The sequence below is a fragment of the Semicossyphus pulcher genome, unplaced genomic scaffold (genome assembly GCF_022749685.1).
Source record: "Semicossyphus pulcher isolate SPU_LCO1_2020_fin unplaced genomic scaffold, fSemPul1.0.p SCAF_6, whole genome shotgun sequence".
Taxonomy (NCBI): Eukaryota; Metazoa; Chordata; class Actinopteri; order Labriformes; family Labridae; genus Semicossyphus; species Semicossyphus pulcher.
In genome coordinates, this window is record NW_027211737.1 from 26198005 (window position 1) to 26211412 (window position 13408).

Here is a 13408-nt window from a genome sequence, read left to right on the forward strand (position 1 = left end):
CTTTATAAAACTTAACCTTCTAAAGCACAATTCTTATCTAAGCAAAAGTTTATACTGATGTTCAATCTCTATAACACAATGACTTACATTTCCCTGTCAAAATACTGCCGGCTTTTCTCACAGCAAACAGACAGGTAAAATGCTCTGTTGTGTCTCAGTAAGTAATGCCAGTGTGACAGGGAGTAGGACCCTGAAATTGAAGCAGTTGATGGACTCCAACTATCATTTTATGATTTACACCTGTGCTTTTGCTACATAATGGACTTCTGTATTCACATGTAAAAACATCTCATAAAAACACATGTGAATATTGTAGTCAGAGTAGATATTCATTAAACAAGAGATACAAGAGCATCTTTTCTGTTCTTAAATTTATAGGTATTAGAACTGAAGATTTTAAAAAGAGCCAGCTGTCGTTGTCAAACCAAAGCTGTTGGTCATAGACATTTTCCATGGGTTAAAGCAGGAAAACCACAGGTGTTATGAATGACAGTAATTAGCTCTGACAGACAGAAATACACACATAACAGCTGTCCAATCAGAGCTTCAGCTGCTCCGCAGTGGGTTAACAAATTTAATGGAAAACAAGAGAATACTAAAATAGAATAACAAAGAGTTTACCTAAAAATGTGGTTAATGTTCCCGAATTAAAATCCAATTATTATAAAATTGTTTAAAGTAAGGACAAGCTGAAATTTTGCTTCAGTTTATTCTTTTTTTAGCTTTTTAAGAAAATCAAATGGCAACAATTACACATCAAAAACGATAACACTAATTATTTCAGTTGCACATAGTTTCAAATTTCATGCCAAGCAAGTCTATTCATTTTATGTTTGATTCAGGCATATTAAGATTATTTATTTATTTATTTTATTTGAAAAGTGATCATATAGAATATCAAACATGAATGTTACCATTCAATGCATTGTATCAGAGTTAGCTTAAAGCTAATTTTCATCCGCAGTCCCTTGGCAGGTTCATTCATTTGGAAAGGTATATTTTCCCCTTTTAGGACAGTTGACATAAAAATGTAGAAGAACTTGCACATACTTGCCAGACAAGCCTCCAGCTGTCAACGAGTTCAATGATCTCATTTGTCTTTGGAAGAGTTTTTATGAATCGTCAATTTATAAACATTTAGACTTATCACAGGAATAAAAGCATGTGATTAATAAAACATTTCGGCTCTGTTGTACTCTATGTGCCCCAGTGGCAGTGACAGTGAGCCAGAGACTGAAGCAGCTAAATGGAACACAGCCATCCACACATTTTCCTTGTCAAAATCTCCTCTATAAAAAAAGATCTATTGTTGGTGACATGTTGCAATTAACTTTTTTTTCATTTTAACCTTTATTTAACCTTTAATGCGACAGGGGATCTCATTCTAAATAATGACCCGGATAATGACCAGTAATGACCAGTCAACTAATCTCTATATCCATGCTAAACAGCATCCAACGGATGAAGAGCGTGAGCTGTGGCGTTCATGTTCAAAACATCCTCATAGTCAAGCTGAGACAAAAAAGGGACAGCAACAAAGAGCTCTGTTTCCCTGCAGTAAAGGAAAGAAAGAAATAGTAAGATTTAAAGGGCAAATTCCTAAACAGATTATGGATATTAAATCTAAAAGAAAGGCCATCATAAATGGCGATTCATGATTATTTATTGAGGGTCATAATCTCAATAGGATTGCCTTGTGCAGACATGAAGCCGGGAAAGAACAGCCAGCACCAGCTTCTTATTTTTGTGTGTATTTTACAATTAGGCCAGCCGCTCCTGTGTCACCTTGATCGTTTCTGAGATTGCAAGCTTTCTAAATAAGCATCTAAATTTAGCTGACAAAGCTCTAAACTATGAGCTCTGCTTCACCCTCTGTTTGCTCAGCCTTCTGTTGAGTTGTTTAGTAGTTTTACTTTTTTAGGAAAGAAAGTGAACATCAGTGAGGCAGAGCTGAAATCATAATGAGGAGTAGATATTATTCTGTATTTTATAAGTGGAAGGAAATACAGCATTTTATTAGGTTGTTGTTTGGCAGCAAAGCAAACATGGCATAAATTAACATTCAGTTATTTTGCCTTGCTTCTGACTTTTGCCTCAAACAGTATTTGAACATCGATGAGTTATTTCAGCAGTGCTACTCTGTCGTTGTTAAACAGAAAAGTGACCAACTGTAAAGTGAATGTTTGGACTATCTTTGTGACAGTGATATAACCCTCTGCTGGAGGGACAATACACACTCACATTCATTGATTTGTTCTTTACAACAAATAACTTTCCAAGTATTTCAGACCGAATGCTGTTGTGACACACATTAATCAAACCTGGAAATGCAGCCTTGTGCAGTTATTCAGTTATTACTGCATTCAGAGAAGCAACTCTTGCAACAAATATTATATAATATATTTGTCCGGTGACTCTTATTAACAATGACACATGCTGAAAAACTGCAGCGACCTCTGTGAACCTCTGAGGTGCAACCTCTGAACAGTCAGTACTGTAAATTAATTCTGCAGAGGTATAAATGAACTCTATGACCAGCAACATACTGTAAGTCACCAATAATGTTTGCATTCAGGAGAGAAATCAGGTGTTGACCATGAACATATTACACCTGTGCTGTATTTATAGGCTAGATGGATTTACCCAAGCTCATGGAAAATGAGCAGCTTTCACCTAGAGGTAACGTTTAAATCTGCTACAACTGGAAAATTACTGAATAACATAATAGAAGTGTGCACTGGAACATCACACACTTTCAAGTCTTTATCTGCAGCGCTTGATGTGATAAATGAGTTTGCACCTGCAGTTATTAACACCTTGATTTATTTTTTAGTCAAAATAACAAAGAACGGTGTCTGTGTGTGTGTAATCACTTCAGCATGGGTCACTAGTACTACTGTTACTGAACAGTCTTGGTCTGTTTTCAGCTGTAAATAACAACATGTATATGGAGAACATGTATGTGAGGGAAACCTGTATGTGAGGGATTATAACATGCATTCTTGTTGTCCTAAGCCGCTTTAAAGGACTTTGATCCGTAAATCTTCCGGACAAAAGTGACTGACGGGAAACCTTTATGTTTAATGCAGAGAATATTAATCCCTCTGAAATGCAAACAGAGAGTTATATATTGATGCTTTGTTGCTTTGGGAGTTAAAATTAAATATAAATTTACTTTATTACTCCTGCAGTATTGGTGCAAGACTTATAAGATCACTTAACTGCAGCGGTCCTTTTTAGAGATTGGAGAGCACGGAGAAGCAAGATGGATTATATATATCCACCTAGAGTGTTTGTCATGGCAATATCTGATTAGTTTGAAACAAACTTCTTGACTTGATGCTTAAATAAATAATTGCAAATATGAATAAACCCTTTAAAATCACGGCCTTCTGCTGTAAAAGACAGAGTGAATGCCTCGCCTGCTGCTCATTAGTCTGCTATACTTAGGACCTTTTTGACCCAAAAGGAGCAATATTTCATTACATTTGGCTGATCGCCGGGGTCAGCCCTACACATGGGTCTGTATGTGACTGACTGAGTAACTGACTGACTGACTGAGTGAGTGACGGTACTTTCAGAGCCGTAGAGAGAGAGAGTTGCGACATCACAATGGCAGATCATGGAGCATATTGGACCTCCACTGACGCGACTCTCTGTCTATACGGCTCTGGATAATTTGGTCGGGGAGTAGGCGGGGCTGCTCCTCCGCTGCTCATCCGCTGTCCTCACCTACGTCTGCAGCACACACCTGCTTTCAAACACGTTGTCATCGGCCTCATAAGGACAGTCCTTGTAACACACTGCTCACAAAAGCGCTCATTGACCTGATGCGGTCAGCAACATACTGGGCTTCGACCTAGGCTTGTTTTTAGGTGTTTTATCATCTGTCTGTTATAGAATGATCAATTAGAAATTAAATCAAGCATATATATATATTGCTGATGTGTTACAACCATTAAAATCCGTACCTATGACATGTTAAAGTAGTAGTAGTAGTAGTACCAGTAGGCAAAGCAGGGGCCTACAAAGTGTACTAATCCTTTAAACACTAATTCTGTTTTGTATGTGTTTGCAATGTTCAATAGTTTCACACACAAAGCATGCAGTGTGATATACTTGCAATGCATGATGCAACTAAGTCTCATGATACAGTCAGATGTTTTCAATAAACTGGTCTGCTTAGGAACAGATTCTGCTCATTGTCCTAATTACTGATGCATTCATTTCAGTTACACTACAATATCTAAAGTAAGCAATCGTTAGCCAGCAGAAGCTAACGGTCATATAGACCCAAGTTAGGCTGTAGCAGAAAATCCTTAAAAGAAATGAAGTGACAAAAAGTAAGTTAAATGTTAATTAATTACAGTTTTTCTTTACAACAGTAGGACTGCATTATCGCATCTGTCTAAACCCACATAGTCTTGGTAGCCATGATGGTCAGTGTGCCACAAATCCAGTTACCTCTTGTGCTTTTGACACACTATAACAGGACTAGCTTAAGTCTGGCAGCTCTATTTAAATGTAACAGCTTTAACAACATTAATCCTCAATTGTTTCAACTCGTCTGCTGTGGTTGACACAGGGAAGGTGGATAATGGTTAACATGCCCTATGGTTCATAAAGCGGTCGCAGAAGAAGAAGAATGTCTTTGGAGAGGTGCCACTGTTAATAAGCAGGACAGTAATCTGATATCCAATAAGAGGATTGAATTAGAGGCGTCTCTACTGTAGAAATGGCAGCTGGTTTAATCATGCCGATATCTTAGCTAAGGTAATGTGGTCAGAAATGTACTGATATATCAATAAAATGAAGCAAAACATTATTACAGATAGACCCTTACAAAGGTTGTGAGGAATCCTGCTGCCCCTCCCTGCAGGATGGGGCTGCAGGATGCTTAAAGCCTTTATCCTCTTTTATGAACCACCAGCCTCCTTTATTCTTCTTTGGTGAAGGGATCTTAAAGCAGTGCACAACAATAACCTACATAAAAGATTTAATATAAATCTGAAAATAAGAAAATTAATATGACGTTTATCAACAAAGACATTCATTAGAAAGAGTTCCCATAGAAAGAAAGAAGACATGCAATGGTCTTTCCAATCATAGCCTTCATATGACTTCCTTGAGTAATCTGCAGGGATTTCTTAAAGATTAATGCACGAACAGAGTCGATGCTTTTATAAATCAATATGAGGAAAACAACACTTATGTTTTGCTCATTCTTTCTTTAAATCAACTATTAGCTGTCAGTATTTAAAGTTTATATCATAGAATAGTTATAAACTAAAAGTGGGTGAATGGACAATGGGCATTGGTTGTGCCACCCAGCCAGCGTCATGTCAGCCAGGCAGCTCAGCAGGGATAATGGTATTTAGATGTCCTGTAAGCACGCGGATCCTCTCAGTCAGCAACATTAATGGGGCCATGAGGCATCCTGCTCTTGTCTTCAATGCTTAGCTAAAGGGGGTATTAGACAGCAGTAATGCTGGCTGCTCTGAGCGCTCTGTCTGCTGCGTAGTCTGGGGGCAGCGACATGGGGAGCAGCAGCAAGGTGGTCAACTTGTGGAACAGGAGGCAGAGTCTGTTCCCCAACTACAAAGTCACAGATTCAGACCTCAACAGAAGACCCTCAGAGATTGCTTATCCTCTAGCCAAGGAGAGCTGCGTGAAGACATGGAACTCCATGCAGGAGCTGAGCAGGGACATCTACGACATCTACGCAGAGTATGAGGAGGAAGAGGATGATAATGCTATGTATGGCTTCTCCAAGCAGATCTCCCCTGCCAAGAAGAACTTCATGATCAACATCAATGTAGGAGGGAAACCTTTCCAGATTGCCTACAAGATGGCTGCAAAGTACCCCAAGACAAGGATAGGACGACTGGCCACATACACGGACCACAACATGAAGCTGGACCTGTGCGATGACTACACCGTGACCAACAACGAGTTCTTCTTCGACAGGGACCCAGACGTCTTCCACAGCATCTTCAACTTCTACAGGACCGGGGTGCTGTGGATCAAAGACGAGCTGTGTCCCAGGAACTTCCTGGAGGAGATCAACTACTGGGGCGTGAGGATCAAGAACACCCACCGCTGCTGCCGCATCTCCTTCGAGGAGAGGCAGGACGAGCTGAACGACCAGCTGAAGATCCAGAGGGAGCTGGAGGCGGAGGTGGAGATCGAGGAGAACGAGGAGCTCTTTCACGACATGTTCATGGGCCAGACACGGCGATACATCTGGAATCTGATGGAGAAGCCATTTTCGTCCATCAAGGCCAAGTTGATGGCGGTGGCCTCCAGTTTGTTTGTCCTGGTCTCCTTGGTGGCCATGACTCTCAACACAGTGCAGGAGATGCAGTATAGGACTACTACAGGACAGCTCAGTGGTAAAACATACTGGGAATACGTTGAGTCCATGTGCATCGCCTTCTTCACCATGGAGTACCTGCTTCGCCTGGTGTCCACCCCTGACCTCACATCCTTCAGCAGGAGCGTCCTCAACACCGTGGACCTGATCGCCATCCTGCCTCAGTACCTGCAAGCCATCCTGGAGTTCTTCGACAACGAGGAGAACTACATGAAGCACGAGGCCGACATGCAGGCCGTGGGGCAGGTGGGAAAGCTCGGGCAGGTGTTGCGTATCATGAGGCTGATGCGAATCTTTCGTATCTTGAAGCTGGCACGACACTCCACGGGTTTGCGGGCGTTTGGCTTCACGCTGCGTCAGTGCTACCAACAAGTGGGCTGCCTCTTCCTCTTCATCGCCATGGGCATCTTCAGCTTCTCGGCCATGGTGTACACTGTAGAGCACGACATGCCGCAGACAAACTTCACCAGCATTCCTCATGCGTGGTGGTGGGCAGCTGTAAGTACGTCTCTGTAAAGTGTAATGCTGTCAAAGAGTAGGAGCACAAGACAAAACACAGAGGGAAGAAACACTGCAACCTTACAAAGAGTCTTACAATTAAACATGTAATAAAATCCAATACTTGAGTAATGGAGCTAAGTAACCTGTTTATAAGCAAAATTAAGAGCCCCGTCCTTGAATCCCTTTGCTGCTGACATAGTCCCTGAACTCTGTAATGTTATTAGATTAAACTTCAGCAGTACTTGGCTTACAAACAGAAGGAGGTCAGCTCTGCAGGATGTGTCAGCTCCTGCTTTGCTGTGTGGGGCTTGCATCCTCAGTAGGAAGATTCAAACTACAATATTGTACATTTAATGATATCCTCATTGCACTTAGTCAGTCTCACAGGGTAGAATAACTTGTTTAATGTGTCCTTGTTTGAGTTAAACTTAAAAGACCTTTGATCCACTGAGGCTGCCTGCTGCTATGAATAAACCCGTTAACAGATCCTTCCCCTCCCTCTTTGGGTGAGTGCTAGAATCTGACTCCTAATCCAGGCAGAGGAAATGATAATCCTCTGAATGATTGTAATGGTAATAGTGAGGGCAAATGGAGAAGGAGAATTGCGTGCCATCTTTGAGTCAGATTTGCTGCGCTCTATAAAGACGATATCTGATGAAACTATGAATGTGTATGTTCACATGTTTTATGTTCACAATTGCTTGTAAACATAAAAGAAGTCATTTAAATTTTTTTTGCTTACCAACAGTTACTTTTTGGACGATTCGTTATCCTTAAAAAAAAAACAGTTGGCAACAGCATGTCCACTATCATGCAACAAAGTATATAATACAACAGTTAGTTCCAACCAAGTAATCTGATTGGACAAGAGGCATTGAGTGCTGATATCGAGTGTAACAGCACAGAGACTTTTCACTCTGTGTATCACTCCACCAGAGCCAGATGTTCTGATTACTGTTAATTGATATTACATGATACATTACATTAATCAAGCTGGTTCCTCTGAATCACACAGCAGACTCTTATTTCACTTGTTGATAATAAATTACAACCTACAGATAACGTACATAGCTGATCTGTGGTAACCTGTAGACACAGTGCAGGAGAATGTTTGGGTTGCTTGGCAACAACTGTCCAGTTTCAGTTCAGTTGTGGAACTTGTTGAGTTAATGAAGAAAAAAAAATCTGTTGTTGATTTTTAGCTTTAACCACTATTTGCTGCTTGTTTAACTGTTGTATAAAAGGTGATGTACTGAATATCAGCACTGCGGTGATTCCTCGTGCCTCTCGTGCCTCTCGTGCTTAAATAAGCTCATTTTTCAGAGTTTTCAAGTTCTATATGTGGTTCAATCCATGCATGCTTTTACTTGTGATAATGACTTTGCAGAGCAGATGGGTGTCAGACTTGTTGCAGTGTGTTTTGTAGATACCTTGTTTCTGTTAAATTTGTATAGTTATACATATATAATTGCCTTTGTCACTAGTTAGAATGGACTTAATGGAGCTTTGGGACTTCAAATAATGGACGAGGGGCATCAGATTTACGGGCAGTATTTATTTATTTTTCTTACAACAGTTGCACCTATAACCTGTCAAGTCATCTTTTCAAATGATACATTTTTGCCACAAAGAGAAAAAAATGTATAATATAGTAGGTCATTTCTCTGTAAACTATTCTTAATTAATTAGCTTTATACAAAGTTAGTCTGGGGCACTGGTTAAGCTCAGTTGGTAGAGCAGGCGGCCCGCGTACAGAGGCTACAGTCCTTAACGCGCTGCTCGCACGTTTGACTCCCGGTCTGCCGATCATTTGGTGCACGTCATCATATGCATGTCATCCCCTACTCTCTACTACTCACTTCACAATTCACTTCACAATTGCACAAAACAAACACAGAGACAGGCTTAGCTTACCTCATTAGTGTAGGCAATGACAGCATGGCATGTTGTGGTCTGTAATATCACAGTGACCAGCCTGTTGTTTTGTTTTCTAGATTGCTCCTGTCATCATAAAAAAACAAGAAAAATAAGTCAAGATCTCGAGAAACAACCGGAAATTACTTGTTATCACTGGAAATCTGAATAAATAAAATATATGGATGCCTGTCCGCTTAGGGCCTCCACACAAATTAGTCCTAAATGAACTAAACAAATACTTATCGATATCTAACTGATAAACCAAAAAGAATAATTAACTGTAGACCCACTTGACAGACGGGGGAGAACACAGGTCGGGATTACAATGGGTTCTCCTCCTAATTTTAAGAGCAGTGATTGAGGGCAGATTGAGGTCACTGTGTCTGGTTGACTCCAGACGGCACAGGTGTTCATAAGGCTCCTCACAGAGCTCAGAGGGATCATGGAGGACTTATAAGAGAGGCTCGTGGTTCTAATGAATTCACATGGCTCCTTTTCTGACCTGGCAAAATGCAACACTTTGGGTAACAGTGCAAAATGTGTTGGCAAGTGACCGCCATGGGTGAGCAGAGGTCTACTGAACAGGACACGGACTGATCCTTTCTACTGGTATGTTTGCTATCATGTTTCTGACGTCTCTCCTCTCTCCCCCTGCAGGTCAGCATCTCCACTGTGGGCTACGGAGACGTCTATCCAGAGACCATACTGGGTCGTCTGTTTGCCTTCATCTGCATCTCATTTGGAATCATCCTCAACGGCCTGCCCATCTCCATCCTCTTCAACAAGTTCTCAGACTATTACTCCAAACTCAAGTCCAACCAGTACACGGCCTCCCTGAAGAAACGAGGGAAGGTGAGGTTTGCCAAAAGGACGGTGAGGAAGCTCAGGCACTCCTTGGGAAGCCAGCACTGCCACTCACATTGATTTTTTTATGGGACTGTTTTGTCAGTCAAAAAATGATATGTTTGACAATAAAACTGGTGAAAAAAAAGAGTCAAATCGCAAGTCAAATGGCAGCTTTTGTGGTTGGGAAGCCAGTGAGGAATCACATGTAAACACAGCTGTCAGTACAACACCCCTCTAAGCAAGGCAGTAGTTTAAAGCACAGGGGAGACATTTGCAATAAGACATGGGCAGAAAATAAAGCAACTTTAATATTTGCTTGTACAGAAAGATAACATTATTTTTGCTACTTTATGGTCAGAGGTATAAAAAAGAGAGTCTCCACTCACACTAAATACACAATTAAGGCCTCTCAGGTTTGTATACCTCTCAGAATATACTGTATGTATCATGTGGCTTCAGTGAAGTTGGAATAAGAATATAATAATGAGTGTATGTTTTATATTGTCGTCCACTGTTGAAAGATGTTTTTTACTTTAATTTATGATTAAAAATACTAAATATGTTTTTAAAGCAGCACACCTGGTTCAGATTCCAAGAGAGAGAAGTCACATTTTTGCTGGTTTGTTTGGTGGCGATAGAGATTGAATGACTTTTGTTATCATCATACTGGTCTCTCAGCTTTGACCTTCCCTTCCCAGTAACCCAGCACAGATCTGAGCAACACATATAAGTTTCTGTCTAAAACAAGCCGCCAAGTTTTAAACCTGTGTGCTCAGTATGATTTACTTTCCATGCTAAGTCACATGATACAGTCTGACGCTTTGTTTTCAATAAACACTGTACTGATTATGAAGCTGTTGTCCTTATTGAACTCGATGCTACATCATCATGTGTGTCTGAGAAGTACAAGGCCACTCACACCTGTTCATCAGCATACATCTCTGCTGACCTCTTCTGGAAAATCTTTGCTATTGCAAACAAACTTTTTTAGTCTGTAACAAAGTGCATCCTGTTAGTTAACAGTAACAATGAATATTATCCATCCATCATCTATACAGTTTATCTTGTCAGTTTATCCAGCAGTTTATCCAGCTGTCGTTGGGCGAGAGGCGGGGTACACCCTGGGCTGGATTGCCAGTCAATCAAAGGGATGACACATAGAGACAAACAAGCTTTCACGCTCACACTCACAGCAAGTCACCAATTACATGAGCATGTCATTCGACTGTGGGAGGAAACCCACACATGAAAATATGCAAATTCCACATGGAAAGGCCCCTTACTTCCGAACTGGGGGTCAAACCAGTGCCAAGCACCGCACCACCATGCAGCACCACTTTGTTTATGTTCACAATATGTTGTCCAACCTCATTTATGTCCATAAAATACAGTACAGATTAACAATATAACAAGCTCAAGTGTCCAACATTACAACAGCTGAGTCAACAGACCTGTGAGACACACGGTCAACAAAATCGGAATATAATAATCAATGTAAGGTAAGGTTTTGAAAGGTTGTTATATTGATGTAAATTCCATGTAGCTAAGCATACTTAATAATAAGGTAAATCAGACTAATTAAGGTGAAAAATACTTTCAGATATGCATTTATCAGATTTTCCACTGGATCATGGATGTAGAGATATCACGGAAGATGACGCAGGTTTCCTCTTCCACCATACTGGTTTATGTAATGCAATAAAACTTATCGGCCGAGGATTATATCTGGACTTAGAGGACGCAAAGCAACTACAGGAAGACAGTGGCTGCAGAGTGATTGTGAGATAACATATGATATGGTATAGAAGGAGACAGTGAAGGTGATAGATAGAAAGATAGATAGATAACAGTAATAATAATAAATAATAACCTCAACTATAGTAATCCAAATACAAACTAGAATCTGAAAAGTAAACCTACTTAGGTAAATCTAAAATATAAAACTAACATATATCTAAAATGTAAACATACTTTACAGGGAGGTAGAAGTGTAAATGTGCCATACAGTCTTCAGAGTTGTAAATGTGTAATTACAGCATACAGGGCAGCTAAAACAGGACTACACTTGTTGCATAGGCTTTTGCAATAATATGAATGACATATTTATACATCTATCATAATATGGTAAGATCAAGATTGATAGCTAAAAGAGGTTTTATTTTGGGTAATATCTATATTCTCTGATGTAACTGTACTTTTTTACAGTTATATGAGAAATATACTTGGAAAAACAGGAGTAATTGAACAAGCTCATAAATTGCCACTGTAATGGAAACTTCCACCAGCAGGTGGCAGTAGATAAACAGTGAGAATATCAGCTGCAGTATAACCTCTGAGAACAAGTATCCTCTCCCACAATCCTCTGCGGTGAGAAAGTGACCTCTGCTGCTAGTTGTTAGCCTGATTGAAACCATGGCTCCTCCAGTTGCAGTGTCACCTTTGATCAAGGTTTGTATTACAGAATATATTTTTGAAAGGGTTACTAGTGCTTTGCCTTAAAATCACCTTTACAATAATAGTAAATTTGCAAGCTACGTAGATAACGCTAACCTGCTAACTGTTAGCAAGAAAGCATGCAAGCTAACAAACAGTTTGTACTCTAACCAGAGCTTATACAGTGATAACACTTGTACTGCATTACGTTTTAACAATGCATGTGTAAAAAAATGTGTAGTTTAACGTGCATTGACGGAAAATTATCCTTCACATTGTTAATGGCTTAATCAATCGCACCTTGTCTCCATTGAAACGATGCAGCGTTGACTTGTTGTTATAAATAGAAATGTCCTTGGGTAATAAATTGGACACCTATCTGATAGAAAGCATTCTGCAAATAATATCGCTTCCTTTATCAAATTTAGCTATTGTCCAATATTTAATTGAGCTCTAACTTAAGTTTTTTAATCTCTTGTGGTGCTCGGTGTCGCCCTCTGCTGTTTTATTGTGGTGATGACAGAACAGCATGTGCCTTGAACGGAGGGTAACATGATGTTCAGTACATATTTCAATTAAATTAATGGTTCTAGATAGATCCTGTTTTAGCCGAATTAGGTAGAACATCCAAACCACCCTTGAAAGTTGTAAAATTCAAATCTTACAGATGTAGGGTAGACGGCAGCTCAATCTGTCGGGACTTGGCTTAGGAACCGGAGGGTGGACGGTTCAAGTCCAGCTACAGACCAAGTGTGGAATTGGGTTGGTAGCTGGAGAGGTAACGGTTTATTTCCTGGGCACTTCCTAGGTTCCCTTGAGCAAGGCACCGAGTCCCCAACTCTCCAGCTCACTCTGATATCTCTTCATTAATGCATGTCCATTTGTTCCTGTTTGTGCATGTGTGTATTTCGGGCCGTGTGTAGCATGATAGTATTAACAGAGTGAAAAAACTGAATTTCCTCTGAAGTTATAAAGTATACCTTCTTTGTGTAGTTTGTAGGCATGACCAAAGTCTTTTTAAATACGTACAAAACAATACAGACTTAAGTGTTCGTAACAACCAAATGGAAATAGTAATAATGTTAAGCAATAGTAACAGGGTTTGAAGTATCTTCTCTCAGTATAGTGTAATGATTTAGCAGAAGCCTCAGAGAGAGTGACTTAACATCTTCAATACTAATATGGGGTGTCCACTGTCCAGTAACCTATCCAGTGTACATATCCTGTCACCATGTGTGATTGAGAATAAGCATAGGCTTTGTAAACACTGCAAGACTGGCATTAATCTGCCCTGTTTTCTCCTTTACAGACAGCAAGGTATTCAGCTTTGATTGCTGG

At 40.1% G+C, this 13408-nt stretch overlaps 1 protein-coding gene across 1 annotated transcript; it reads left to right on the forward strand.

Annotated features, from left to right (window-relative positions):
- Positions 1-5536: 5536 nt before the first annotated feature.
- On the forward strand, positions 5537-9715 carry LOC138610855 (potassium voltage-gated channel subfamily V member 2-like). Its single transcript, XM_069683699.1, has 2 exons — positions 5537-6871; positions 9449-9715. Exons 1-2 carry the CDS (start codon positions 5537-5539, stop codon positions 9713-9715), a joined length of 1602 nt encoding a protein of 533 aa, XP_069539800.1.
- Positions 9716-13408: the final 3693 nt, after the last annotated feature.

Coding starts and splice junctions, on each gene's coding strand:
- LOC138610855 (XM_069683699.1), top strand. CDS start 5,537: ATGGGGAGCAGCAGCAAGGTGGTCAACTTGTGGAACAGGAGGCAGAGT. Junction 6,872..9,448: donor ATGCGTGGTGGTGGGCAGCT/GTAAGTACGTCT, acceptor CTCCCCCTGCAG/GTCAGCATCTCCACTGTGGG.